This window comes from Molothrus aeneus, chromosome 31, assembly GCF_037042795.1.
Source record: "Molothrus aeneus isolate 106 chromosome 31, BPBGC_Maene_1.0, whole genome shotgun sequence".
In the NCBI taxonomy this organism is placed as follows: Eukaryota; Metazoa; Chordata; class Aves; order Passeriformes; family Icteridae; genus Molothrus; species Molothrus aeneus.
The window spans coordinates 1,669,422-1,695,379 of record NC_089676.1 but is presented as its reverse complement, the minus strand read 5'-3'; the positions used below and the strand labels follow the sequence as shown (position 1 = coordinate 1,695,379).

At 62.7% G+C, this 25,958-nt stretch overlaps 1 protein-coding gene across 1 annotated transcript; it reads right to left on the bottom strand.

Moving 5' to 3' along the window:
- Positions 1-557: 557 nt before the first annotated feature.
- On the bottom strand, positions 558-11,273 carry USF1 (upstream transcription factor 1). The gene is made up of 11 exons (XM_066568128.1): positions 11,187-11,273; positions 9,065-9,133; positions 8,448-8,497; positions 7,439-7,557; positions 6,105-6,206; positions 4,963-5,152; positions 4,336-4,423; positions 3,920-3,978; positions 3,084-3,178; positions 2,851-2,979; positions 558-730 (listed from the first exon to the last, which is right to left on the bottom strand). The coding sequence occupies exons 1-11, from the start codon at positions 11,243-11,245 to the stop codon at positions 641-643; spliced, it is 1,050 nt and encodes a 349-aa protein (XP_066424225.1). The 5' UTR covers positions 11,246-11,273; the 3' UTR covers positions 558-640.
- Between the last annotated feature and the right edge of the window lie 14,685 nt (positions 11,274-25,958).

Sequence of the window (25,958 nt, the reverse complement as noted above, 5' to 3'; positions counted from 1 at the left end):
TCTTTTTAAGCCTGGAATTATTTTTTTTTTCCTTTTTGGGGTTTTTTTTTGTTGGTTTTTTTTGCAATTCCGAGAGTTTAAAAAAAAAAAAAAAATCCCAAAACCCCGCGGGGGGAGGGGGGGTGGGGGGGAGGGGAAAGGGAGGGGGGAGGGGCAAAAAGGGGGGGTGGGGGGGAGGGGGCGTGAGGGTCCCAACACCCCAAACCCCCCCAAAAATCCCCTCCCCCCCCCCCAAAATCCCAAAACCCCCCCGGGGGCCGCGGGGTGGGGGGGGGGGGGGAGGGGCGACCCCAAATCCCTTTTTTTTTTGGGGGGGGGGGAAGGGGAGGGGCCCCAAATTTTAAGGGGGGGGGGGAGGGGTCCCAAAATGGTAGGGGGTGGGGTGGGGGAGGGGCCCGCCGGGCCGAGAGCGTGGGGGGCGAATTTTGGGGTGCGGGGGCGACTTTTGGGGGGATTTTGGGGGGATTTGGGGGAGGGGGGGAGGTCACATGATTGGGGGGGGGAGGGGCAGAACCGAGCGCTGGGGGAGGGGCTGCGGGTGTTGGGGGGGGGGGGGGGTCCCGGGGGGTTTTTGGGGTGCAGGGGAGGGGGGCAGGGGGTGTTGGGTGGATTTTTGGGGTGAGTTTTGGGGTTTTTGGGGTCAGTGGGTGTCGTTTTTGATGACGATCTCCAGCCCGTGCTGGCGCAGCTGCGCCCGCAGCAGGAGGTTCTTGTTCTTCAGCTCCTCCACCTGCGTTTGGGGACCCCAAAACATCCCCCAGTGACCCCAAAATATCACCCAGTGACCCTAAAATATCCCCTGCACCCCAAAATATCACCCAAGACCCTAAAATATCCCCCAGTGCACTCCCAGTGTTCCCAGTATAGCCCAGTAACTCCCAGTAACCCAAACCAGCAGGTTCTTGTTCTTCTGCTCCTCCACCTGTGTTTGGACACCCCAAAACATCCCCCAGTGACCCCAAAATATCCTCCTGCACCCCAAAACATCCCCCAGACCCCATCCCAGTGCTCCCCAGTCCCTCCCAGTGCTCCCAGTCTGACCTGCTGGTGCACCACCTCGCTGTCCATCTGCAGCTGCTCCAGACTCATCGATCCCAATCCCAGTTGATCTCAATCCCATTCCCATGACCCCAATCCCATCCCAGCCCCATTCCCATGACCCCAACCCCATCCCAATCCCATCCCAATGACCCCGATCCCATCCCAGTCCCATTCCCAGTCTATCCCAGTTCTTCCCAGTCCCTCCCAGTCTGACCTGCTGGTGCACCACCTCATTGTCCATCTGCAGCTGCTCCAGGCCCATTGATCTCAATCCCATCCCAACAACTCCAATCCCATCCCAATGACCCCGATCCCATCCCAGCCCCATTCCCATGACCCCAGTCCCATCCCAGCCCTATTCCCAGTCCCTCCCAGTGCTCCCAGTCTGAGCTGCTGGCGCAGCGCCTCGCTGTCCATCTGCAGCTGCTCCAGACTCATCGATCCCAATCCCAGTTGATCTCAATCCCATCCCAATGACCCCAATCCCATCCCAATGACCCCAATCCCATCCCAACCCTATTCCCAGTGCTCCCAGTCCATCCCAGCCCTATTCCCAGTCCCTCCCAGTCTGACCTGCTGGCGCAGCGCCTCGTTGTCCATCTGCAGCTGCTCCAGGCCCATCGATCTCAATCCCAGTTGATCTCAATCCCATTCCCATGACCCCAATCCCATCCCAGCCCCATTCCCATGACCCCAATCCCATTCCCAGCCCCATTCCCATGACCCCAATCCCATCCCAGTCCCATTCCCAGTCTATCCCAGTTCTTCCCAGTCCCTCCCAGTCTGACCTGCTGGTGCACCACCTCGCTGTCCATCTGCAGCTGCTCCAGGCCCATTGATCTCAATCCCATCCCAACGACTCCAATCCCATCCCAACAACTCCAATCCCATCCCAATCCCGTTCCCAGTTCCCTCCCAGTGCTCCCAGTCTGACCTGCTGGCGCAGCACCTCGTTGTCCATCTGCAGCTGCTCCAGGCCCATCGATCTCAATCCCAGTTGATCTCAATCCCATTCCCATGACCCCAATCCCATCCCAGCCCCATTCCCATGACCCTGATCCCATTCCCAGCCCCATTCCCATGACCCCAATCCCATTCCCAGTTCCCTCCAGTCTCTCCCAGTCTGACCTGCTGGTGCACCACCTCGTGGTCCATCTGCAGCTGCTCCAGGCCCACTGATCTCAATCCCAGTTGATCTCAATCCCATCCCAATGACCCCAATCCCATCCCAGCCCCATTCCCATGACCCCAATCCCACCCCAATGACCCCAATCCCATCCCAGCCCCATTCCCATGACCCCAACCCCATCCCAGCCCCATTCCCATGACCCCGATCCCATCCCAATCCCATTCCCAGTCCCTCCCAGTGCTCCCAGTCTGACCTGCTGGTGCACCACCTCGCTGTCCATCTGCAGCTGCTCCAGGCCCATCGATCTCAATCCCAGTTGATCTCAATCCCATCCCAACGACTCCAATCCCATCCCAACAACTCCAATTCCATCCCAATGACCCCAATCCCATCCCAGCCCCATTCCCATGACCCCGATCCCATTCCCAGCCCCATTCCCATGACCCCAACCCCATCCCAATCCCATTCCCAGTTCCCCACAGTCCCTCCCAGTCTGACCTGCTGGCGCACCACCTCGTTGTCCATCTGCAGCTGCTCCAGCCCCATCGATCCCAATCCCAGTTGATCTCAATCCCATTCCCATGACCCCAATCCCATCCCAGCCCCATTCCCATGACCCCGATCCCATCCCAATCCCATTCCCAGTCTATCCCAGTCCCTCCCAGTGCTCCCAGTCTGACCTGCTGGCGCAGCACCTCGTTGTCCATCTGCAGCTGGTCCAGGCCCTGCAGCTCCTCGCTCAGCCGCAGGTTGCTCTGCCGCAGCTCCTGGATGTAGTCGCAGGCCTTGGACAGGATCCCGCCCTTGCTCTGTGGGGTTTGGGGGTCACTGCTGGGGCCCCAAACAACTCCAAAAAATCCCAAACAATCCCAAAAAACCCCAAAAAATCCCAAATAATCCCCAAGGCATGGACCTGTCCGGATTTGGTGTTCTCCATGGAGCAGTCAGGGATGATCTTGGACAGCTGCACGATCCAGTTGTTGATCTTGTCCCGGCGCCGGCGCTCCACTGAAACCGGGATTCCCAGTGGGATTGGGATTGGGAATGGGGGAACTGGGATTGGGAACCAGGAACGGGCATTCCCAAAGGGACTGGGAACGGGGAATGGGAATGGGGATTCCCGGTGGGATGGGGATTGGGAATGGGGATTGGGAACAAGGATTCCAAATGGGATTGAGAACGGGGATTCCCAGGGGGATTGGGAATGGGAATGGGGATTCCTGGTGGGATTGGGATTGGGAATGGGGGAATTGGGAATGGGAACGGGATTTCCGGTGGGAATAGGAATGAGAATGGGGGAATCAGAAATGGGGATTCCCAATGGGAATGCAAACATGGATTGGGAATGGGGAATGGGGAATGGGGATCAGGAATGGGATTCCTGGTGGAAATGGGAATGGGAACGGGAATTGGGAACGGGGATTCCCAATGATAATGGGGAATGAGAACAGGGATTCCCAGTGGGATTGGAATTGGGAACAGGGATTGGGAACAGGATTCCCAACAGGAATCGGATTGGGAGTGGGGAATGGGAACGGGGAATGGGAACAGGGATTCCCAGTAGGACTGGGATTGGGGAATGGGATTGGGGTATGGGATTGGGGGTTCCCAGTAGGAATGGGATTGGGGGTTCCCAGTGGGACAGTGGGAATGGAACTGGGAACGGGGAATGGGAACAGGAATTCCAGGTGGGAATGGGGCACTGGGATCGGGGTCCCCCTTTGGGATCGGGGTCCCCCGTCCCGGTACCTTCGTTGTGCTGTGCCCGGCGCTTCTCGTCCCGCGTGGCTCGGGGAGCCTCCGACTTCCTGGGGAGGGGCACAGGTGGGCACAGGTGTGTTCGAATGTGCCCAGGTGTGTTTGGGCATGTCCCAGGTGTGTCCTGGGTGTGCCCAGATGTCCCCATGCGTGCCCAGGTGTGCTCCAACAGGTCCAGATGTGTTTTAAGCGTGTCCCAGGTGTGCCCCAGGTGTGTTTGGATGTCACCCAGGTGTGTCAAGGTATCTCCACATATGTCCCAGGTGTACCCCAGCACATCCAGGTGTGTTTGGGTATGTCCCAGTGTGTCCAGGTGTGACCAGGGGTGTGTCTGAGCGTGTCCCAGGTGTGCCCCAGGCGTGCCCCAGGTGTCTCCCAGGTGCCCCCAGGTGTGCCCAGGTACTCACGGGGAGTAGGGGTGTGCTCGGGGGGCGATGGAGCGCTGGGCCCCCCCCGGGAGCACCTCCTGTGGTGACATCATCACGAAAAACTGCCCTGGAGCCCAGAGCCACAGGTGAGACCCAAACACATCCACACGATCCCAACCCAACCCAGGTGACCCCAAACCCATCCAGGTGAGTCCCAACCCATTCCAGATGTCCCCAAACCCACCCAGGTGAGTCCCAGTTCAGTTCAGGTGTCCCCAAACCCACCCAGGTGCCCCCAAACCCAACCCAGGTGAATCCCAACCGAGATGACCCCAAACCCACCCAGGTGAGCCCCATTTCAGTTCAGGTGCCCCCAAACCCATCCAGGTGGGTCCTAACCCAACCCAGATGACCCCAAACCCACCCAGGTGAGCCCCAAACCCAATCCAGGTGCCCCAAACCCACCCAGGTGAGCCCCAAACCCAATCCAGGTGAGCCCCAAACCCAACCCAGGTGAGCCCCAAACCCAATCCAGGTGCCCCTAAACCCAATCCAGGTGAGCCCCAAACCCAATCCAGGTGAGCCCCAAACCCACCCAGGTGCCCCCAAACCCAATCCAGGTGCCCCAAACCCACCCAGGTGAGGCCTTTCCGGCCAGGTGCTCACCTGTGGGCGTGGGCTGTCCCAGCAGCGCCTCGGAGCTCTGCGTGGTCACCACGGCGGTGGCGGCGGTGGCGGCGGTGGCGGCGGCGCCGTCGGCCACACCTGCCGCGGGGAAGTAGGTGTAGTGAGTCTCGCTGGGAGCCGCCTCCGAGTCCACCTGCTCCTCGCTCGTGAACGCGCCCTGGATCACCGCCTGGGGACAGGGGACGGACAGGTGAGGGACACGGGTGAGGGGCAGGTGAGGGACAGGTGAGGGACACGGGTGGGACACAGGTGAGGGACAGGTGAGGGACAGGTGAGGGACACAGGTGAGATACACAGGTTGGACACAGGTAGGACACAGGTGGGACAGGTGAGGGACACAGGTGGGACACAGGTGAGATACACAGGTTGGACACAGGTAGGACACAGGTGGGACAGGTGAGGGACACAGGTGGGACACAGGTGGGACAGGTAATGGACACAGGTGAGCGACACAGGTGGGACAGGTGAGGGACACAGGTGAGGGACACAGGTGGGACACAGGTGGGACAGGTAATGGACGCAGGTGAGGGACACAGGTGGGATAGGTGAGGGACAAATAAGGGAAAAGTGAAGGACAGGGGGGACAGGTGAGGGACACAGGTGAGGGACACAGGTGGGACAGGTGTGGAATACAGGGGACAGGTAAGGAACAGGTGAGGGGGGGACAGGTAGGACAGGTGAAGGACATAGGTAAGGGAGGTGGGACACAGGTGGGACAAATGGGACAGGGGGACAGGTGTGGAATAGGTGAGTCCAGCAGGACAGAGGTGAGGTACACAGGTGAAGGACACAGGTGGGACAGGTGGGACAGAGGAGAGACAGGTGAGATGGCGGGACACAGGTGAAGGACAGGTGAGGGACAGGACACAGGTGTCACCCTGCCCCATGGCACAGCCGGGTCACCACCTGGGTGGGGCACAGGTGAGGCCCAGGCCATGGCAGGGGGTGTGGCAGTGGGCGTGGCCATGTGGCACACCTGTCACAGTCTGGGCAGGGCACAGGTGACACAGGGGGGTGTGGCAGTGGGCGTGGCACTACAACACACCTGGGCCACGGACTGTGTGGGGCACAGGTGGGGTGGGGACAGTGGGTGTGGCAGTGGGCGTGGCCAGGTGACGCACCTGTGTCATGGACTGCGTGGCCGGGTAGCCGCTGATGGCGCTGGTGCCCTCGGTCTGCGCGTCCAGCTGCCCGTCAGCCACCTGGATCACCCGGTACATCACCTGCCACAGGTGGGACAGCACACAGGTGAGACACAGAGACCCCCCCAGAGCCACCCAATGTCACCACCTGGATCACCTGCCACAGGTGGGACAGCACACAGGTGAGACACAGAGACCCCCAGAGCCACCCAGTGTCACCACCTGGTACATCACCTGCCACAGGTGGGACAGCACACAGGTGAGACACAGAGACCCCCCCAGAGCCACCCAATGTCACCACCTGGATCACCTGCCACAGGTGGGACAGCACACAGGTGAGACACAGAGACCCCCCCCAGAGCCACCCAATGTCACCACCTGGATCACCTGCCACAGGTGGGACAGCACACAGGTGAGACACAGAGACCCCCCCCAGAGCCACCCAGTGTCACCACCTGGATCACCTGCCACAGGTGGGACAGCACACAGGTGAGACACAGAGACCCCCCCAGAGCCACCCAGTGTCACCACCTGGATCACCTGGTACAGCACCTGCCACAGGTGGGACACTCAGGTGTGACGGAGACCCCAGATCCCCAGTGTCACCACCTGGATCACCTGGGACAGGTGGGGCACCTCACACAGGTGTGATACAGAAACCTCCCCAGAGCCACCCCACGGTGTCCCCCAGGTGTCCCCAGGTGTACTCCAGGTGTATCCAAGCCCCCCCAGGTGTGCCCAGGTGTACTCCAGGTGTGCCCAGGTGTATGCCAGGTGTGTCCCAGGTGTATGCCAGGTGTATCTTAGGTGCCTCCCAGGTGTGCCCCAGGTGTATCCCAGGTATAGCCAAGCCCCACCAGGTGTGCCCAGGTGTACTCCAGGTGTATCCCAGGTGCCCCCAGGTGCACCAGGTGTACTCAGGTGCTCCTAGGTGTGCCTGGGTGAATCCCCAGGTGTATCCCAGGTGTGCCCAAGTGTACTCCAGGTGTGCCCAGGTGCACTCCAGGTGTATCCCAGGTGCCCCCAAGCCCCTCCAGGTGTACCCCAGGTGCCCCCGGGTATACCCAGGTGTATCCCAGGTGTATCCAAGCCCCCCCAGGTGCCCCCAGGTGTATCCCAGGTGTGCCCAAGCCCCCCCAGCTGTATCTCAGGTGCCCCCAGGTGTACTCCAGGTGTACCCCAGGTGTACCCAGGTGCCCCCAGGTGTACCCCAGGTGCCCCCAGGTATACCCAGGTGTACCCCAGGTGTATCCAAGCCCCCCCAGGTGTACCCCAGGTGCCCCCAGGTGCACCCAGGTGTGCCAGGCGTGTACCTGCGTGCCGCCGCCCTCGGTCCTGAACACATACTTGACGCCGGGGTCGGGGAAGGTGGCGGCCGATTGGATGCTGGCGATGGCCACGCTCGTGGGGTCCTCGCCCGTGGCCACCGAGCCTGGGGATGGGGGGGCATGGGATTGGGGGGGGGGACCCCAAATTGGGGAGGGGTACCCCAAACTGTCACTCCAAACTGGGGAGGGGGTAGCCTAAACTGGGAGGGGGGAACCCCAAACTGGAGAGGGAAAATCCCAAACTGGGGAGGGAAAATCCCAAACTGGGGGTATACAGGATTGGGGAGGGGGAACCCCAAACTGGGGAGGGGGTAGCCTAGATTGGGGAGGGGCACCCGAAATTGGGGGGACATGAAGAACCCAAACCAGGGAAGGGAACCCCAAACTGGGGAAGGGGCACCCAAACTGGGGAGGGGGTACCCTAAACTGGGGAGGGGGACATGGGATTGGGGAGGGGGCACCCCAAACTGTGGGGAGCACCCAAACTGGAGTGGTGGAACCCCAAAATGGGGAGGGGGTACCCTAAACTGTGGGGCCATCCAAATTGGGGAGGGGGTACCCTAAACTGGGGAGGGGGAACACTAAACTGGGGGGGCACCCCAAACTGGGGGGGACACCCAAACTGGAGTGGTGGAACCCCAAAATGGGGAGGGGAACCCCAAACTGGGGAGGAGGTTCCCTAAACTGGAGTGGGCATCCAAACTGGGGAGGGGCATCCAAACTGGGCAGGAAGAACCCCAAATTGGGGAGGGGGCCCCCCAAACTGGGGAGTGGGGGGACACAGGATTTAGGGGGGGGGGGGGACACACCCCAAATTGAGGAGGGGACACCCCAAACTGAGGGGGGATACAGGATTGGGCGTGACACAAAACCTCCCAAAAACCTTCTCAAATTCCCCCCCAAAAAAACCCCAAAACCTCCCCAAATCCACCCCAAAGACCCCAAAACCTCCCCAAATCCCCCCCCAAACCCCAATTTCGGGGTCCCCCCTCACCTTCCTGGATCTGCACCGTCCCCTCCTCGGTCTCAGCTGCTTTTTGCTGCCTGGGAGGGGGGAACAAAACAGTGAGGGGACGGGGGTGGTCCCTGAGCCCCCCCAAACCCCCAAACCCCAAATCTGGGACACCCCCAAATCCCCCACCCCTCGTGTGTCCCACCCACGGGGCAGTTTTGGGGGTCTTTGGGCTATTTTAGGGTTCCAGATCAGATTTGGGGGGGATCTTTGTGCAGTTTTAGGGGGTCCCAGATGAGATTTGGAGATCCTGGGGCAGTTTGGGGGGTCCCAGGTCAAAGATTTGGGGTCCTGGGGCCATTTTGGGGTCCCAGGTCATCTTGGGGGGTTCCTAGAGCAGATGTTGGGGGTCCCAGGTGAGTTTTGGGGTTCCAGAGGAGATGTTGGCATCCTAGAGCAGGTTTTGGGGTCTCAGGTGAGATTTTGGGGACCCCAGGTGAGAGTTTGGGATCCCAGGTAGGTTTTGGGGTCCCAGATGGGTTTTTAGGGTCCCAGGTGAATTCTGGGGTTGTCAGAGCAGATTTTGGGGGTCCCACGTGGGTTTTGGGGTTCCCAGAGCAGATTTTGGGGTCCCAGGTGGCTTTTGGGGTCTCACTCACCCCTTCATGGCTCGGCTCCCTCGGGCATCAGCGGGGCGGGAGCGGAGCAGCCTCACGGCCTTCAGAGCCCTGCGGGGACAGGGACACGGGGACGTGGGGACAGCAGGGACACGGGGACAGCAGGGACACAGGGACAGGGACACAGGGACGTGGGGACAGCAGGGACATGGGGACAGCAGGGATGTGGGGACATGGGGACACAGGGACAGTGGAGTCAGGGACACCAGAACACAGGGACAGAAGGGTCAGGGACAGCATGACATGGGGACAGTGGGACATGGGGACAGTGGGACACAGGGACATGGGAACAGCGGGGTCAGGGACATTGGGACACTAGGGACATCAGGGTGAGGGACAGCAGGGTCAGGGATGTTGGGAGACAGGGTCAGGGACACCGGGACACAAGGGACACTGGGGTCAGGGACAAAGGGACACTGGGACACAGGGAGACCAGGATATGGGGACACTGGGGTCAGGGACAAAGGGACACTGGGACACAGGGACACCAGGATATGGGGACACTGGGGTCAGGGACAGGACAGGAGCATGGGGATGGGGATAGGACAGGGATGGGGACAGGGACAAGGGGGTGAGGGACAGGACATGGACACAGGATGGGGACAGAGATGGGGATACAGGGACAGGGACATGGCGACAGGGACACAGGGATGGGGATGGCACAGGGACATGGGGGTCACAGGAGGTCAGGGATGGGGACAGGAGCTGGGACAGGACCAGGACAGGACATGGATGGGACACTGGGACGGGACACTGGGATGGGACACTGGGACAGGACACTGGCCATCCTGACCAGACATTGGCCACCATCATGGGACAGTGGCCACGGTGACCTGACACTGGTCACCACCATGGGACAGTGGCCACCACAGCAGGACAGTGACCACTGTGACCAGCCACCAGCCTCCATGGGACACTGGCCACCCTGACCTGACACTGGTCACCATGATGGGACACTGGTCACCACCATGGGACAGTGGTGGCCACGGTGACCTGACACCAATGGGGACCTGGCCACCATGATGGGACAGTGGCCACCACCTGTGACCACAGCCACACCTCCAGGTGCCCCCTCACTGCCCCCTTCCCCCCCAGGTGGCAACGTGTCCCCAAAGCCACACAGCCTGTCCCCAAAGCCACCAGCTCGCCCAGGGGGGCACTTTGGGTCACCCCAAGGTGGCCGTAACCTCCCGCTGTGTGTCCCCAGTGTCACCCCAAGCAGTGACACCACGGCCACCCCAGTGTCACACCGCGGGGAGGGGGGGCTGTCCCTTGTCACCTCCCCCGGGATGAGGAAATGGGGGGGACACCAGGAGGTGACAAGCTGGGGGTCACTGAAAGGGGGGTGACAGATGGGGGACAGTGATGAGGGGGTGACAGTGACACACCCAGAGGGACAAGGACCGGGGAGGGACATTCAGTGGGGTGACAGTGACGGGGGGGGGGACACAAGGAGGGGGTGACAGTGACAGAGCCAGGGAGAGACACAAGGTGGGGGAGTGACAAAACCGGAGGGGGGTGACAGTGACAGAGCTGGGGGGGCAGGAAGGGGGTGACAGAGTGGGGACACACAAAGGGGGGGTGACATGGTGGGGGGGGTGACGCGGGGGGGGGGGTTGGTGACACGGGGGGAGGGGACAGACACGGGGGGGGTGACAAACAGAGGGGTGACAGCGACATAACGGGGACACACACACACGGGGAGGGGGGCGGACAGAGGGGGGGAGGCGACACAAAAAGGGTGACAAAGTGGGGGAGGGTCCACAACGGGGGCGCCACTGCCACGGCGGGGGGTGGGGACGGGACAGACGCAAACGGTGACAAAGTGGGGGGGTGGGGGGGGTGGCGACACTCACGGCGGTGACACCGACACACGGGGGGGGTGGTTACCGAGCGGGGGGGAGGGGACAGCACCGGGGGGTGACAGTGACACCCCGCCGCGCGCGCCTGAGGGGGGGTCACCCCCGCCGCCCTCCCCCCGCCCCTCCCCGCGGGCCCGGCGGGCGCGGCCGCTCCCCCCCCGCCGCCGGGGCTGTGCCGGGGCCGCGGTGCCGCCGTTCCCGGCGGGGTTCGCCCCCCGGGGCCGCCCAGGCCCCCCCGGTACCTCTCGGCCTCGGGCCCTGCGCGCCTTCGGCCCCTTGTCTCGCCATGGGCCCCGCACATGCGCACGGCGCCGCCGCGCCGCCATCTTGGGCTCGGGCGGAAGTTCCCCCCTCACGCGGCCCCGGCCCGGCTTCGCGCCGCCATCTTGGGCCGGGGCGCCGCGCCGCAGCGCCGCGCCGCCATCTTGGCGCCGGGCAGGGCCGCCCTCACGGCCGGGCGCCATCTTAGCGCGCGGCGCTGCGGGCGGCGCCATCTTAGACGGCGAAGGCGCGCGGCGCTTCCGCTGCCCCGCCGCCATCTTGGGTGAGGGCGGCTCCATGTTGGAAGTGGGCGGCGCTCGGTGAGGGCCGCGATGGCGGCGTGGGAAAAGGACCGGGGGCTGCCGAGGGTGAGGGATCCCCGACCCACCCGTCGGTACCGGAGAGGTTTGGGGGATGAGCTCGGAGAGCCCGAGCCGCCTCCGTGGTGAGGCCGCTGTGGGCGCCGCCATGTTGAGGCAAAGATGGCGGCGGTGTAAACAAAGGCCGGGGTTTGTGGCCGGCCTTGTGTGGCCTCAGCGTCACCTCGGTGTCCCCCTGTCCCCGTGGGTCTCTGTCCTCATGTTCCTGTGTGTCTGTGTGCCCAGGTGCCCACAGCCACGTGTTCTCCTGTCCCTGTGTCCCAATGTCCCCATGTCCCCCTGTCCCAGTGTCCCCAAATGACCTCATGTCACAATGTCCCCATGTCTCCCTGTCCCAGTGTCCCCAAAGGTCCTCATGTCCTATGTCCCCAATGTTTCTAAATTAAAAAAGAAATTTTAAAAAAATTAAAATAATAATATTTTTTAAAAATAAATAAATTCGTAAAAAATATTTTAAAATAAATATTCAAATTCAAATTCAAATAAAGTAAAATAAAATCTTAAATTAAATTTAAAACTATAAAATTCAATTTAAATAAAAAATAAAATAAAATCTATAAATAAACACCAACCACCCACCAGCATCTCTGACGCTGGAATTCTCACCTTGGTATTTTTATTATTATCATTTCATTACCATTTCATTCTCACTTTATCATTATTTATTTGCACTCTGCTCTGGGGGGGCCCTGCCCACGCTCAGCGCTCGCACCCCCCCAGGGCTGCCAGGGGGTCCCCGGGGGACCTGGGGGGGTCCCAGGGGGATTTGGGAGGGTCCCAAGGGGATCTGGGGGGGTTCCAGGTGTATTTGGGGGGGTCCCTGGGGGTGCCGGGGGAAATTTTGGGGTTCCCAGGGGGATTTGGGGGGGTCCCGGGAGGGCACGGGCAAAGTGGGGTTTGGGGGGCACCACGGGCACGGCCCGGGCCAGCATCACCCGCGCCCCCAAAATGGGGAGGGGGCGGCGGGAGCTGCGGGGGGGGTCCGGGAGAAGCCCCAGGGATTTGGGGCGCCCGTCCCGGATCGGATCTGGGGGTCCCGGAGGGTCCTGGGATTTGGGGGGCCCAGCCAGGAGCAGCCCCAGGGATTTGGGGCGCCCGTCCCAGGTCGGATTTGGGGGTACCGGGGTGTCCCAGGATTTGGGGGGCTCGGCCAGGATCGGCTCCAGGGGTCTGGGGGTGTCCCAGGATTTGGGGGGCTCGGCCAGGATCGGCTCCAGGGGTCTGGGGGTGTCCCAGGATTTGGGGGGCTCGGCCAGGATCGGCTCCAGGGGTCTGGGGGTGTCCCAGGATTTGGGGGGCTCGGCCAGGATCGGCTCCAGGGGTCTGGGGGTGTCCCAGGATTTGGGGGGCTCCGCCATGATCGGCTCCAGGGATTTGGGGCACCTGTCCCAGATCAGATTTGGGGGTCCAGGGGGGTCCCGGGATTGGGGGGCACCATCCTGGGTCACATTCAGGGGTCTGGGGGGCTCACCCCAGATCGGCTCCAGGGATTTGGGGGTGTCCCAGGATTTGGGGGGCTCACGCCAGATCGGCTCCAGGGGTCTGGGGGGCTCTGAGATTCTGGGGGGCTCATCCTGGATCAGCTTCAGGGATTTTGGGGGCTCATCCCAAGTCGGCTCCAGGGATTTTGGGGGCTCCAGGGGTCCAGGGAGCTCCAGGGATTTGGGGGGATCAGCGTGGATCAGCTCCGGGGGTTTGGGGGGCTCATCCCAAATCAGCTCCAGGGTTTTGGGGGGCTCATCCCGGATCAGTTTTGGGGACCCATCCTGGATCAGCTCCGAGGGCCTGGGGGTCCCCAGGTTTTTGGGGGGCTCGTCCTGGGTCAGCTCCAGGTTTTTGGGGACCAGGGCAGGGGGAGAGGGGGAGCTTGGGGTGGTCCCAGGGGCGACACCAGCCCCGTCTGGGACCCCCCTGGGAACAGACCCCGGGGCTGGGGGCTTGGGGGGCTCTTGGGGGGGCTCAGCCAGGGGTGGGGCTGGAGGAGACCCCCCTAAATCCCGGGGATCCCCCTCCCCCAGGATGAGGGGCTGGGATCCAGCTCCATCTGCACCCCCATTCCCAGCGGGACCCCCGAGCCCTCCTCCCTCACCCCACACCCCCGTCCTGGGGCTGGGGTCTCCCTCTGCAGCCCCCTCCCCATGGGGCTGCTGGGGGGGTCCCCCCACTCCTGGACCATCCTTTTCTGGGGGTGTTTGGGCCAGAATCTCTGGGATTTCGGGGGTCTCCGGGATCTCCGGGATCTCTGGGATCTCCAGGACTTTTGGACTCCCCAGGATCTCTGGCATCTCCAGGATTTTTGGGGTCTCTGGGATCCCTGGGATCTCTGGGATCTCCAGGTTCTCCAGGACTTTTAGGATTTTTGTGGTCTCTGGGATCTCTGGGATCTCCAGGATCTCTTGGTTCTCTGGGATCTCCAGGAGTTTTGGGATTTTTGGGGTCTCTGACATCTCTGGGATCTCCAGGATTTTTGGGATCTCTTCGTTCTCTGGGATCTCCAGGATTTTTGGGGTCTCTGACATCTCTGGGGTCCCTGGGATTTCTGGGATCTCCGGGATCTCCGGGATCTCCGGGCTCTCCAGGATCTCTGGGTTCTCCAGGGTCTCCAGGGCTGTCCCCTCGCCCGGGGGTCCCTCGGGGGTCCCCAGGGGGCTGAGCTCGTCGTGGGCACTCAGGAAGATTTCGTCGGGGTCGGAGTCGGGCTCGGAGGCGCCGGGGGCCAGGAAGAACATGTCCTGCTCCGTGCACTCCTCGATGGACAGGTAACTGTCGGGCTGCTCCGCCCAGCACTCACCTGGCTGAGGGGGGGGACATGGATGGGACCCCCAGGCACGCCGGGAAACGCGGGTGGGTTCACTGTGTCCCCCTGTCCGTCCCATCCCATCCCACTGATCCCATTGATCCCATCCCATCAATCCCATCCCAACCCATTGATCCCACTGATCCCATCCCAATGATCCCATTGATCCATTGATCCCATCCCAATGATCCCATTGATCCATTGATCCCATCTCACTGATCCCATTGATCCCATTGATCTGATCCCATTGATCCCATTGATCCTATCAATCCTATCCCATTGATCCCATTGATCCCATCCCAATCCCATCCCATTGATCCCATTGATCCCATTGATCCCACCCCATCCCATCCCATTGATCCCATCCCATCAATCCCACCCCAATCCCATTGATCCCATCCCACCCCATAGATCCCATCCCATCATTCCCACCCCAATCCCATTGATCCCATCCCATTGATCCCATTGATCCCATCCCATTGATCCCATTGATCCCATCCCATCCCATCCCATCCCATCCCATTAATCCCACCCCAATCCCATTGACCCCTCCCTCCTCCCCCAGTCCCATCCATCCCCAAATCCCGGGAATGCCGCCGGCTGCTCACGTTCATGAACCCGCTCTCCATCCCTTCCTCCACGGCCGGGAACCCGTCCCCGATCCCAGGGGTCCCATCCTCGATCCCGAGTGTCCATTCCTCGATCCCGAGGGTCTCATCCTCGATCCCGGGGGTCCCATCCTCGATCCCGGGGGTCTCATCCTCGATCCCGGGGGTCCCATCCTCCATCCTGAAGGTCTCATCCCCGGTGCCGGGGCTCCCCGCCGCCTCCGTGTCCCCGCCGCCCTCCAGCCACGTCTCGGGGCCATCCAGGAAGGCGAAGGAGTCGCGGAGCTCCAGGGAGAGCCGGGTCTGCTCCACTTCTTCTGCGGGGAGAGCCGGGAGCGCTCGGTACCGGCGCCCACCTCATCCCGGTGTCCCCGTGATTCTGGTGTCCCTCAGTCCCGGTGTCCCCCAATTCTGGTGTCCCGCCAATCCCGGTGTCCCCACAGATCCTGGTGTCCCCCCTAACTCAGTATCCCCCCTATCCTGGTGTCCCCTCTATCCCAGTGTCCCCCAATCCCGGTGTCCCCCAATCCCAGTGTCCCCCGATCCCAGTGTCCCCCAATTCTGGTGTCCCGCCGATCCTGGTGTCCCCTCTATCCTGGTGTCCCCCTTATCTCAGTATCTCCCCTATCCCAGCGTCCCCTCTATCCCAGTGTCCCCCAATCCCGGTGTCCCCTCTATCCCAATGTCCCTCTGATCCTGGTGTCCCTCTAATCCTGGTGTCCCCATGATCCTGATGTTCCCTAATCCCAGTGTCCCCCAATCACAATATCCCCCTTATCCCGATGTCCCCCCAATCCCGGTGTCCCCCGTTCTCAGCGTCCCCGTGATCCCAGTGTCCCCCAGTCCCGGCGTCCCCCAGTCCCGGTGTCCCCTCTACCCCGGTGTCCCCCCAGTCCCGGTGTCCCCGCGGTCCCTCAGAGGTCCCCACCGCGGGGTCTCACCGGAGCGGGGCCGGGGCTCCGGGGCGGGCTCGGGGGCGCTGCCGGGGCTCTGTTCCCGTTCCAGCGCGGGGCACGGGAGCCCGCGGGTGAGGCGGGACAGGTTGGAGGTGATGTGGAAGGGGACGGTGACCGAGAAGGGGCCCGAGATGTGCAGCCCCGCGCATTTCTCGGCGCGGGAGCGGCCGCCGACCCCCGGCCCCGGCCGCGGGGCTTTGGGGGTGGTGGGCTCCGATTTGGTGCTGCTCTCGGCCGCCGCTTCCAGCGGCTCCTCCAGGCTCTCGTCCAGCTCCGGGGGCGGCTCCGGGGCCGCGGGGGTCTCGTCCGAGCTGTGCTGCCGCTGCGGCCGCAGCTTCACCGACAGCTTCGGCAGCAGCCGCGCCGCCTCCGGGCCTGCGGACGGGCGCGTCCGGAACGGGCCCGGGGGTACCGGGGGTACCGGGGGGATCACGGGGAGCGGGGGGATCCTGGGGTGTGGGGTCAGAGGGACAATCCCCAGGGGACAGAGGGACAGTCCCATGAGGACAGAGGGACAATCCCATGAGGACGGAGGGACAATCTCAAGGGATGGAGGGACAATCCTGAGGGCTCAGAGGGACAATTCCTGAGAGGACAGAGAGACAATCCCAGGGGTCAGAGGAAAAATCCCGTGGGGAAAGAGGGACAATCTCCAGGGTACAGAGAGACAAGTCCTGAGGGATTAGAGGGACAATCTCAAAGGGACAGAGGGACAATTCCATGGGGACAGAGGGACAATTCCTGAGGGGACAGAGGGACAGGTCCTGAGGGATTAGAGGGACAATCTTGAGGGGACAGAGGGACAATCCCATGAGGACAGAGGGACGGTTCCTGAGGGGACAGAGGGACAATCCCAAGGGGACAGAGGGACAATTTTATGAGGACAGAGGGACAATCTTGAGGGGACAGAGGGACAATCCCATGGGGTTGGAGGGACAATCCCCAAGGGACAGAGGGCCCCCCTTACCGGAGGGGCCGGAGCTGAGCGAGTCCATGCTCTTGGCCGGCCGCAGAGTGACCTTCCCACACTTCTCTGGGAATGGGGCAGGAGAAGGGGATTTGGGGGATTTGAGGGGATTTGGGGACACACCCCCTGCCCCCCCAGTCCATGGGATCTCCCTGAATTCCCACCTTTCTCCTCCGCCTTCCCCGATTTCCGCTTGGCCTCGTGCCCGGAGCGGCCCAGGTTGAAGATGGATCTCCACTTCTTGGCCTTGAGGGAGCCCTTGCTCCTGTGGGGACACCTGGGGTACACCTGGGCACACCTGGGGGGCACCTGGGATACACCTGGGGGCACCTGGGCACAGCTGGGGGAACCTGGGGGCACTTGGGATATACCTGAGGGTACCTGGGATACAGCTGGGGGGCACCTGGGATACACCTAGGGGGCACCTGGGATATACCTGGGCACATCTGAGGGCACCTGGGCACACCTGGGATATATCTGGGCATGCCTGGGGGTGCCTGGGCGCACCTGGGCACACCTGGGGGCACCTGGAATACACCTGGGCACACCTGGGATATACCTGGGGACACCTGGGGACACCTGGAATACACCTGGGACACATCTGGGGACACCTGAGGGCACCTGGGATACACCTGAGGGTACCTGGGCACACCTGGCCACACCTTGAGGGACACCTGGGGGGCACCTGAACACACCTGGGGCCGCCTGGGTCGCAGTGAGTTGGGTTTGGGGGTCCCTGAGGGTCCCCAGGGTGGGTTGGGCGTGTCACCTGTGCCCAGGTGGCCGCAGGTGGCCGTACCTGTGCTCGCTGAGCTCGATGATGGTGTGGTAGGGCCGCATCTGGGGGGGGCCATCGCCCTGGCTCAGCGCGGCCGGGACGTGCAGGGGGGGGACACCCCCAGGCAGGAGCAGCGAGCGACGGGGACTGTCCCCACCTGGGACCCCAAAATGGGACAGAGTCACCTCAGGTACCCCAAAATGGGACAGGGTCACCTCAGGGACCCCAAATGGGACAGAGTCACCTCAGGTACCCCAACCTGGGACCCCAAAATGGGACAGGGTCACCTCAGGGACCCAGAGACCCCAGCCTGGGACCCCAAAACGGGACAGGGTCACCTCAGAGACCCCAGATGGGACAATGTCACCCCAGAGACCCCAGCCTGGGACCCCAAAACGGGACAGGGTCACCTCAGAGACCCCAACCTGGGATCAGGGAGTGACATGGGGACAGTCCCCACCTGAGACCCCAAATGGGACAGTGTCACCTCAGAGACCCCAGTCTGGGACCCCAAAATGGGACAGGGTCACCTCAGAGACCCCAGATGGGACAATGTCACCCCAGAGACCCCAACCTGGGACCCCAAAACGGGACAGGGTCACCTCAGAGACCCAAAATGGGACAGGGTCACCTCAGACACCCCAGCCTGGGATCAGGGAGTGACATGGGGACAGTCCCCACCTGAGACCCCAAATGGGATGACAGTGTCATCTCAGGGACCCAAAATGTGACGGTGTCACCTCACCTCCACCTTGGAGACTCCCAAAAACGGGGCGTTAACGTTCCCTGGGACTCCCAATGTCCCCTTGGGACCCCCGCACAAGGTCAGGGGGGACTCCCCACCTGGAGACCCCAAAAAGGTGTCCCCGCAGTGTCCCCCTGATGCCTCTGTGGTGTCCCCCCAATGTCCCTGCAGTGTCCCCCCGATATCCCACAGTGTCCCTGCAGCGTCCCCAGGATGTCCCCGCAGCGTCCCTGCCTGGGAGCGGCGCGTCCCCGAAGAGCTGCTCCACGTGTGTGAGGATGAACTCCACCACGATGGACTGCACGCGCACCTCCATGAACGCCGCCGTGCCGTTGAACCCCGAGGCCTCGATGTCCCTCGAGCTGGGGACAGCGGGGTCACCTCAGGGTGAGGGGACAGCGGGGTCACCGGGGGTGAGGGGACAGCGGGGTCACCGGGGGTGAGGGGACAGCGGGGTGACTGGGGGTGACGGGACAGCGGGGACAGTGGGGTCAACATCGAGGTGAGGGGACAGCAGGGCACATATGGGATGGAGGGTGATGGGGCTGAGGGTGACAGGGGTGACAGTGACAGAGCTGAGGGTGACAGGGCTGAGGGTGACAAGGATGAAGGTGACAGGGCTGAGGGTGACGGTGACAGGTGACAGTGACAGGGGTGTGACAAGACTGAGGGTGACAAAGGAGTGAGGGTAACAGGACTGATGTGATAGTGACAGGTGACAGTGACAGGGCTCAGGGTGACAGGACTGAGGGTGACAGGGCAGGCAGGGGTGACAATGACGGGGCTGGCAGTGACAGGGGACAGGTGACTGGACTGACATCAACAGGTGACAGTGACAGGTGACAGATACAGGTGACAGCAACAGGGCTGAGGGTGACAGAACTGAGGGTGACAGGGCTGGCAGGGGTGACAATGACAGGGCTGGCAGTGACAAGTGACAGCGACAGGTGACAGATACAGGTGACAGCAACAGGGCTGAGGGTGACAAGACTGAGTGTGACAGGGCTGACAGTTACAGGGCTGGCAGTGACTGGACTGACAGCGACAGCGACAGGTGACAGCGACAGGTGCCAGGTGACAGCGACAGGTGCCAGGTGGCACTGCCAGGTGCCAGGTGCCCCTCACCGCAGCAGGTTGGGCGCCCAGACGATGGCCAGGTTCCTGGCGTGCATGTTGGTGCGCCCGCTGTGCGCCGCCATGCGCAGCAGGTGCCGCATCAGGAACTCCAGCGTCCTGCGACAGCGCCACACCTCAGTGCCACACCTCAGTGCCACACCTCAGTGCCACGCCTCAGTGCCACGCCTCAGTGCCACGCCTCAGCGTCACATCTCAGCGCCATGCCCACATCTCAGCGCCACACCTCAGTGTCACACCTCAGTGCCACACCTCAGTGTCACACCTCAGTGTCACACCTCAGTGCCACACCTCAGTGTCACACCTCAGTGCCACGCCTCAGCGCCACGCCTCAGCGCCACACCTCAGTGCCACACCTCAGCGCCACACCTCAGCGCCACACCTCAGTGCCACACCTCAGTGCCACCCCCACACCTCAGTGCCACCCCCACACCTCAGTGCAACGCCTCAGTGCCACGCCTCAGTGCCACACCTCAGTGCCACACCTCAGCGTCACATCTCAGTGCCACGCCTCAGCGCCACGCCTCAGTGCCACGCCTCAGTGCCACACCTCAGTGCCACACCTCAGTGTCACGCCTCAGTGCCACGCCTCAGTGCCACACCTCAGTGCCACACCTCAGCGCCACACCTCAGCGCCACACCTCAGTGCCACGCCTCAGTGCCACACCTCAGCGTCACACCTCAGCGCCACACCTCAGCGCCACACCTCCGTGCCATGCCCACACCTCAGTGCCACACCTCAGTGCCACGCCTCAGTGCCACACCTCAGCGCCATGCCCACACCTCAGCGCCGCACCTCAGCGTCACACCTCAGCGCCACACCTCAGTGTCACACCTCAGTGCCACGCCTCAGCGCCACACCTCAGTGCCACACCTCAGTGCCACCGCCCGGGGGACACCACCCCGGGGATGTCCCCACCCCTCTCACCTGTAGTGAGGTGCCGGCAGCTCCTTCAGCACCTCCTTGATCTTCACCAGCCGCGCCTCCTCCATCTGGATGGCCACAGCATCCTGTGGGGACAGCACGGTGACGGGGGCCACCCGCCGCCCTGGCGACACTCTGGGGACACGTGGGGACAGGGACTCACGGCGAACTTGTCGTAGAGCTGGTAGGTGAGCAGGGGATTGGGCAGCTCACGGCAGTAGGCCTTGCACAGGGAGCTGACGCAGTGAACGTCCTGCAGGTAAACGTCCCGCGACAGGTCCGGGCTGCGCTGCGCCTCGAACTCCTGCCTGGGACCGGGAATTGGGGTTTGGGAATTGGGGATTTGGGGTTTGGGGTCTGGGGTTTGGGGATTGGGGTTTGGGGTTTGGGAATTGGGGTTTGGGGTCTGGGCTGCGCCGCGCCTCAAACTCCTGCCTGGGATCGGGAATTGGGGTTTGGGATTTGGGGTCCAGGCTGAGCTGCACCTTGAACTGCCTGGGGTGGGGATTTGGGGTTTGGGATTGGGATTTGGGGTTTGGGGTTTGGGATTGAGGTTTGGGGTTTGGGATTGGGGGTTTGGGGTTTGGCATTGGGATTTGGGGTTTGGGATTGGGACTGGGGATATTGGATTGGGGTTCGGGCTGTGCTGCTCCTCAAACTCCTGCCTGTGGTGGGGATTTGGGGTTTGGGAATTGGGGTTTGGGATTGGGATTTGGAAATGGGGATTGGGGTCTGGGCTGCGCTGTGCCTCGAACTCCGGCCTGGGGTTTGGGATTTGGGGTTTGGGGTTTTGGGATTTGGTGTTTGGGGTTTTGGATTGGGGATATGGGAATATGGGACTGGGGTCCGGGCAATTCTGGGTTGCCCCAGGAACAGGGGAGAAAAGCACCCAGAGAAGGAAGCAGGGGACGGAAAAACTTCCCCGGGGAAAGTGAAAGAGAACGGGCAGGGAAAACCCCAAAAGCAATAAAGAGGGAAAAAGGGAAGGAAAGGAGCAGGGGAAGAGGGGCCAGAGTGGGATGGGGGAAGGGAAGGGGCCGGGGGAGGGAGGATGGACCCATCCCCCCCCCTCCCCGTCCCCGTCAGCCCGAGTCCAGTCCCATCCCTGCTTCCACCTTTTCTCATCCCATTCCTGTCCCCTCCCTCCCGCCCTCTCAGTCCCGGCATCCTCCAGACTCCACCCCCATCCCATCCCATCCCATCCCATCCCATCCCATCCCATCCCCGATCCCAATCTCAATCCCGATTCCATCTCATTGATCCCATCCCATCCTGTCCCTGATTCCAATCCCAATCCCATCCCGATCCTATTCCCATCCCAATCCTGATCCCAATCCCATCCCATCTCATCCTGATCCCGTCGATCCCATCCCATTGATCCCATCCCATTGATCCCATCTCATCCCATTGATCCCATCCCATTGATCCCATCTCATCCCATTGATCCCATCCCATCCCACTGATTCCATCCCATCCATATCCTGATCCCAATCCCATCCCATCCCATCCCATCCCAATCCCGTCCCCAATCCCATCCCGTCCCCATCCCCGTCCCGCTGACCGCAGCCGCTGTGTGTTGGAGGACACCCCGGACAGGCGGTAGATGCCATCGACCACCCCGTGCTGCTCCACGAACTCCGTGCAGCTCCGGAGCACCTGCGGCACTGCGGGACACGGCCCGGCCGCGCGGGGCCCCGGTGAGCCCCATCACACCCGATCCCAGTGATCCCTGATCCCATGGGATCCCAGAGCCCATCACATGTGATCCCAGTGATCCCTGATCCCATGGGATCCCACAGATCCCAGCCCCACAGGGTCCCGGTGAGCCCTGATCCCATGGGATCCCAGAGCCCATCACACGGGATCCCACTGAGCCCGATCCCACAGGGTCTGAGTGAGCCCCATCCCACGGGATCCCACTGATCCCGGATCCCATGGGATCCCACTGAGCCCAGCCCCGCGGGGTCCTGGTGAGCCTGGATCTCATGGGATCCCACTGAGCCCCATCCCATGGGATCTTACTGATCCCAAATCCCACAGGGTCACTGGTTCCCAAGGGATGAGGCCACGAAACCCACAGGGATGGGGCCACCAACCCCACAGGATGAGGCCATCAAATCCCAATAAATGAGGATACCAACTCCACCAGGATTAGGCCACCACATCCCAAAGGACGGAGCCACCAAATCCTGAGGACCAGGGCCACCAAATCCACAGGGATGAGGCCACCAAATCCCAAAGGATGGAGCCACCAAATCCACAGAGATGAGGCCACCAAATCCGCAAGGATGAGGCCACCAAATCGTAAGAAATGAGGACACCAACTCCACCAGGATGAGGCCACCACATTCCAAAGGATGGAGCCACCCTCTCCAGAAGGACAGAGTCACCAAATCCAAAGAGATGAGGCCACCAGATCCACAGGGATGAGGCCACCAAATCCCGAGGAACAGGGCCACCAAATCCAAAAGGATGGAGCCACCAAATCCACAGGGTTGGAGCCACCAAATCCGCGGGGATGAGGCCACCAAATCCAAAAGGATGGAGCCACCAAATCCGCGGGGATGAGGCCACCAAATCCCAAAGGACGGAGCCACCAGCCCCAAGGCGCAGACCCCGCCACCCCTGAGGCCCAACCCCCCTGAGATTGGAGCACCAGCGACCTCCAACCCCCCCAAATCCCGGCCGAGCCCCGGTGGCCACGACGCTTCCTGGAGCCCCGGTGACGCAACGGGTGGCGCAAGTCCCCTCCGAGTCCCCTCCGGGGCCCCTTCCCCACTTCCCCAGGTGGCCCTGGTGGCCCCCGGGGGGCTTGGGGGGGGTCGGGCAGGGTGGTGGCACTCACCGTCCTGCCCCGAGCGCTGGAGATGCTCTTGGAGGTCGCAGCCGAAGAGCCGCTCCCGGGAGCCGCCCTTGCGCCTCGCCCGCTGCCGGGCCTTGAGCGCCAGGGACATGGGGACACGGGGGACACGGCCGGGGACAGCGCGGGGGACACGGCCGGGGACGCGGGGGCCACGCCAGGGGGGTCCCGGCGCTGTCCCCGCGGGGGTGGCAGGAAGGCAGAGGCCGCGCTCGAGGCGCTTCCTGCTCCCCGCGGCCACAGCGAAACCACAGCGAGGGCGGGGACGCCTGCGCACACGCGTGTGCAAGGGGCACGCCCTGGGGACAGGGGACACGGGAGTGTGCGAGGGGCACGCCCTGGGGACACCTGAGTGTGCAAGGGACAGGCCTGGGGACACCCGAGTGTGCGAGGGACACCTGAGTGTGCGAGGGACAGGCCTGGGGACACCTGAGTGTGCAAGGGACACCTGAGTGTGTGAGGGACAGGCCTGGGGACACCCGAGTGTGTGAGGGACACCTGAGTGTGTGAGGGGCACACCCTGGGGACAGGGGACACCTGAGTGTGCAAGGGACGCGCCCTGGGGACACCTGAGTGTGCAAGGGACGCGCCCTGGGGAGGGGGACAGGCCAATGTGCGCGACACACCTGGAATCACTTGGGCACATCTGGGGGCATTTGACCACACCTGGGGACACACCTGGGGACATCTGGGCACACCTGGGGGCATCCTTGCACACCCCCTTGCACACTCCCCTGCCTCCCCCCCAGCTCACCTGCACCCCCAGCCCCACCCCAGCCACTCCACCAGGCCACCCCCAGTGTCACCCCTGTGTCACCCCCGTGTCACGCCCGTGTCACGCCCATGTCACCCCCGCGTTACCTGTGTCACCCATATATCACCTGGGTGTCACTGTACCAACTGCATGTCACCTCCATGTCTCAGTGTCACCTGTGTGCCACCTGTCTCACCCCCATGTCACCCACGTGTCCCAGTGTCACCCCCATGTCACCCCTGTGTCACCCACATTACCTGCCTCACCCGTGTGTCTCTGTGTCACCCCCGTGTCACCTGTGTGTTACTGTGTCACCCCCGTGTCTCGGTGTCACCCATGTCACCTGTGTGTCTCAGTGTCACCCCCAGGTCACCGTGTCACCCATGCCATCTCCGTGTCACCCACGTCACCTGTGTCACCTGTGTGTTACCGTGTCACCCGTGTGTCTCAGTGTCACTCCCATGTCACCTCCGTGTCACCCACACTACCCATGTCACCTGCGTGTCTCGGTGTCACCCCCATGTCACCGTGTCACCCATGCCATCCCCGTGTCACCCACGTCACCTGTGTCACCTGTGTGTTACCGTGTCACCCGCATGTCTCGGTGTCCCCCCAGCGTCCCCAATGTCCCCAAGGTGTCACACACAGGTCCCAGTCCCGCGGGTCCTTTATTTACAGGGTCTATACACGGCTGTACAGCCCCTCCCCCACCCGGGAGAGGGGACACGGCTGTCCCCAGTGCCACCACACCATGGGAAAGGGGACACGGCTGTCCCCAGTGCCACCACAGCCCGGGGAGAGGGGACACGGCTGTCCCCAGTGCCACCACACCATGGGAGAGGGGACACAGCTGTCCCCAGTGCCACCACATCATGGGAGGGGAGACACAGCTGTCCCCAGTGCCACCACAGCCCGGGGAGAGGGGACAGGGCTGTCCCCAGTGCCACCACACCATGGGAGAGGGGACACGGCTGTCCCCAGTGCCACCACAGCCCGGGGGCTTGGGGGGACACCGGGGCTCCCTGGTGTCACCACAAGTGTCCCCAGCCCATGGTTGGGTGGCACCTGGAGACAGGAGCTTGTCCCCAATCCTGTGACAGCACGGAGATGGCACTTGGGGACCAGAGTCCATCCCTGACCCCACACCAGCAGGGAGGGGACACCTGGGGACAGGAGCTTCTCCTGGGGCTCGTCCCCAAGCCTGTGATGGCAGGGAGGTGACACTTGGGGACCAGAGTCCATCTCTGAAGCAGGGAGGTGGCACTTGGGGACCGGAGAATGTCCTTGAGCTCGGTGGTGTCCCCAAGGTGACACCTGGGGACCGGAGAATGTCCTTGAGCTCGGTGGTGTCCCCAGCTCCATGTGCCAGCAGGGAGGTGACGCCTGGGGACCGCAGCCAGTCCTGGGGCACTGTCCTTGTCCCCAGCCCCACACCAACAGGGAGGTGACAGTTCTGGGGCACTGTCCCTGTCCCCACACCAGCAGGGAGGTGACACAGTCCTGGGGCACTGTCCTTGTCCCCAGCCCCACACCAGCAGGGAGGTGACACCAAGGACCAGTGTCCATCTTGACCCCACACCAGCAGGGAGGTGACACCCGGGGACTGAAATCCATCCTTGACCCCACACCAGCAGGGAGGTGACACAGTCCTGGGGCACTGTCCTTGTCCCCAGCCCCACAGCAGCAGGGAGGTGACACTTGGGGACCAGAGTCCATCTTGACCCCACAGCAGCAGGGAGGTGACACTTGGGGACCGTAGCAGAGGGGACAGAGCCGAGTGGGCACGGCGGGGGGGCTGGCTGTCCCCAGGTGTCCCCAGGTGTCCCCAGGTGTCCCCCCGGGGCCCGGC

What these genes read in the sequence shown, in the direction of transcription:
- USF1 (XM_066568128.1), bottom strand. Translation starts at nt 11,245, where the DNA reads ATGTGCGGGGCCCATGGCGAGACAAGGGGCCGAAGGCGCGCAGGGCCC. An exon ending in CCACGCAGTCCATGACACAG is followed by an intron (nt 5,153 to 6,104) that starts GTGCGTCACCTG and finishes CCCTGTCCCCAG; the next exon opens with GCGGTGATCCAGGGCGCGTT. An exon ending in AGAACACCAAATCCGGACAG is followed by an intron (nt 2,980 to 3,083) that starts GTCCATGCCTTG and finishes CAAACCCCACAG; the next exon opens with AGCAAGGGCGGGATCCTGTC.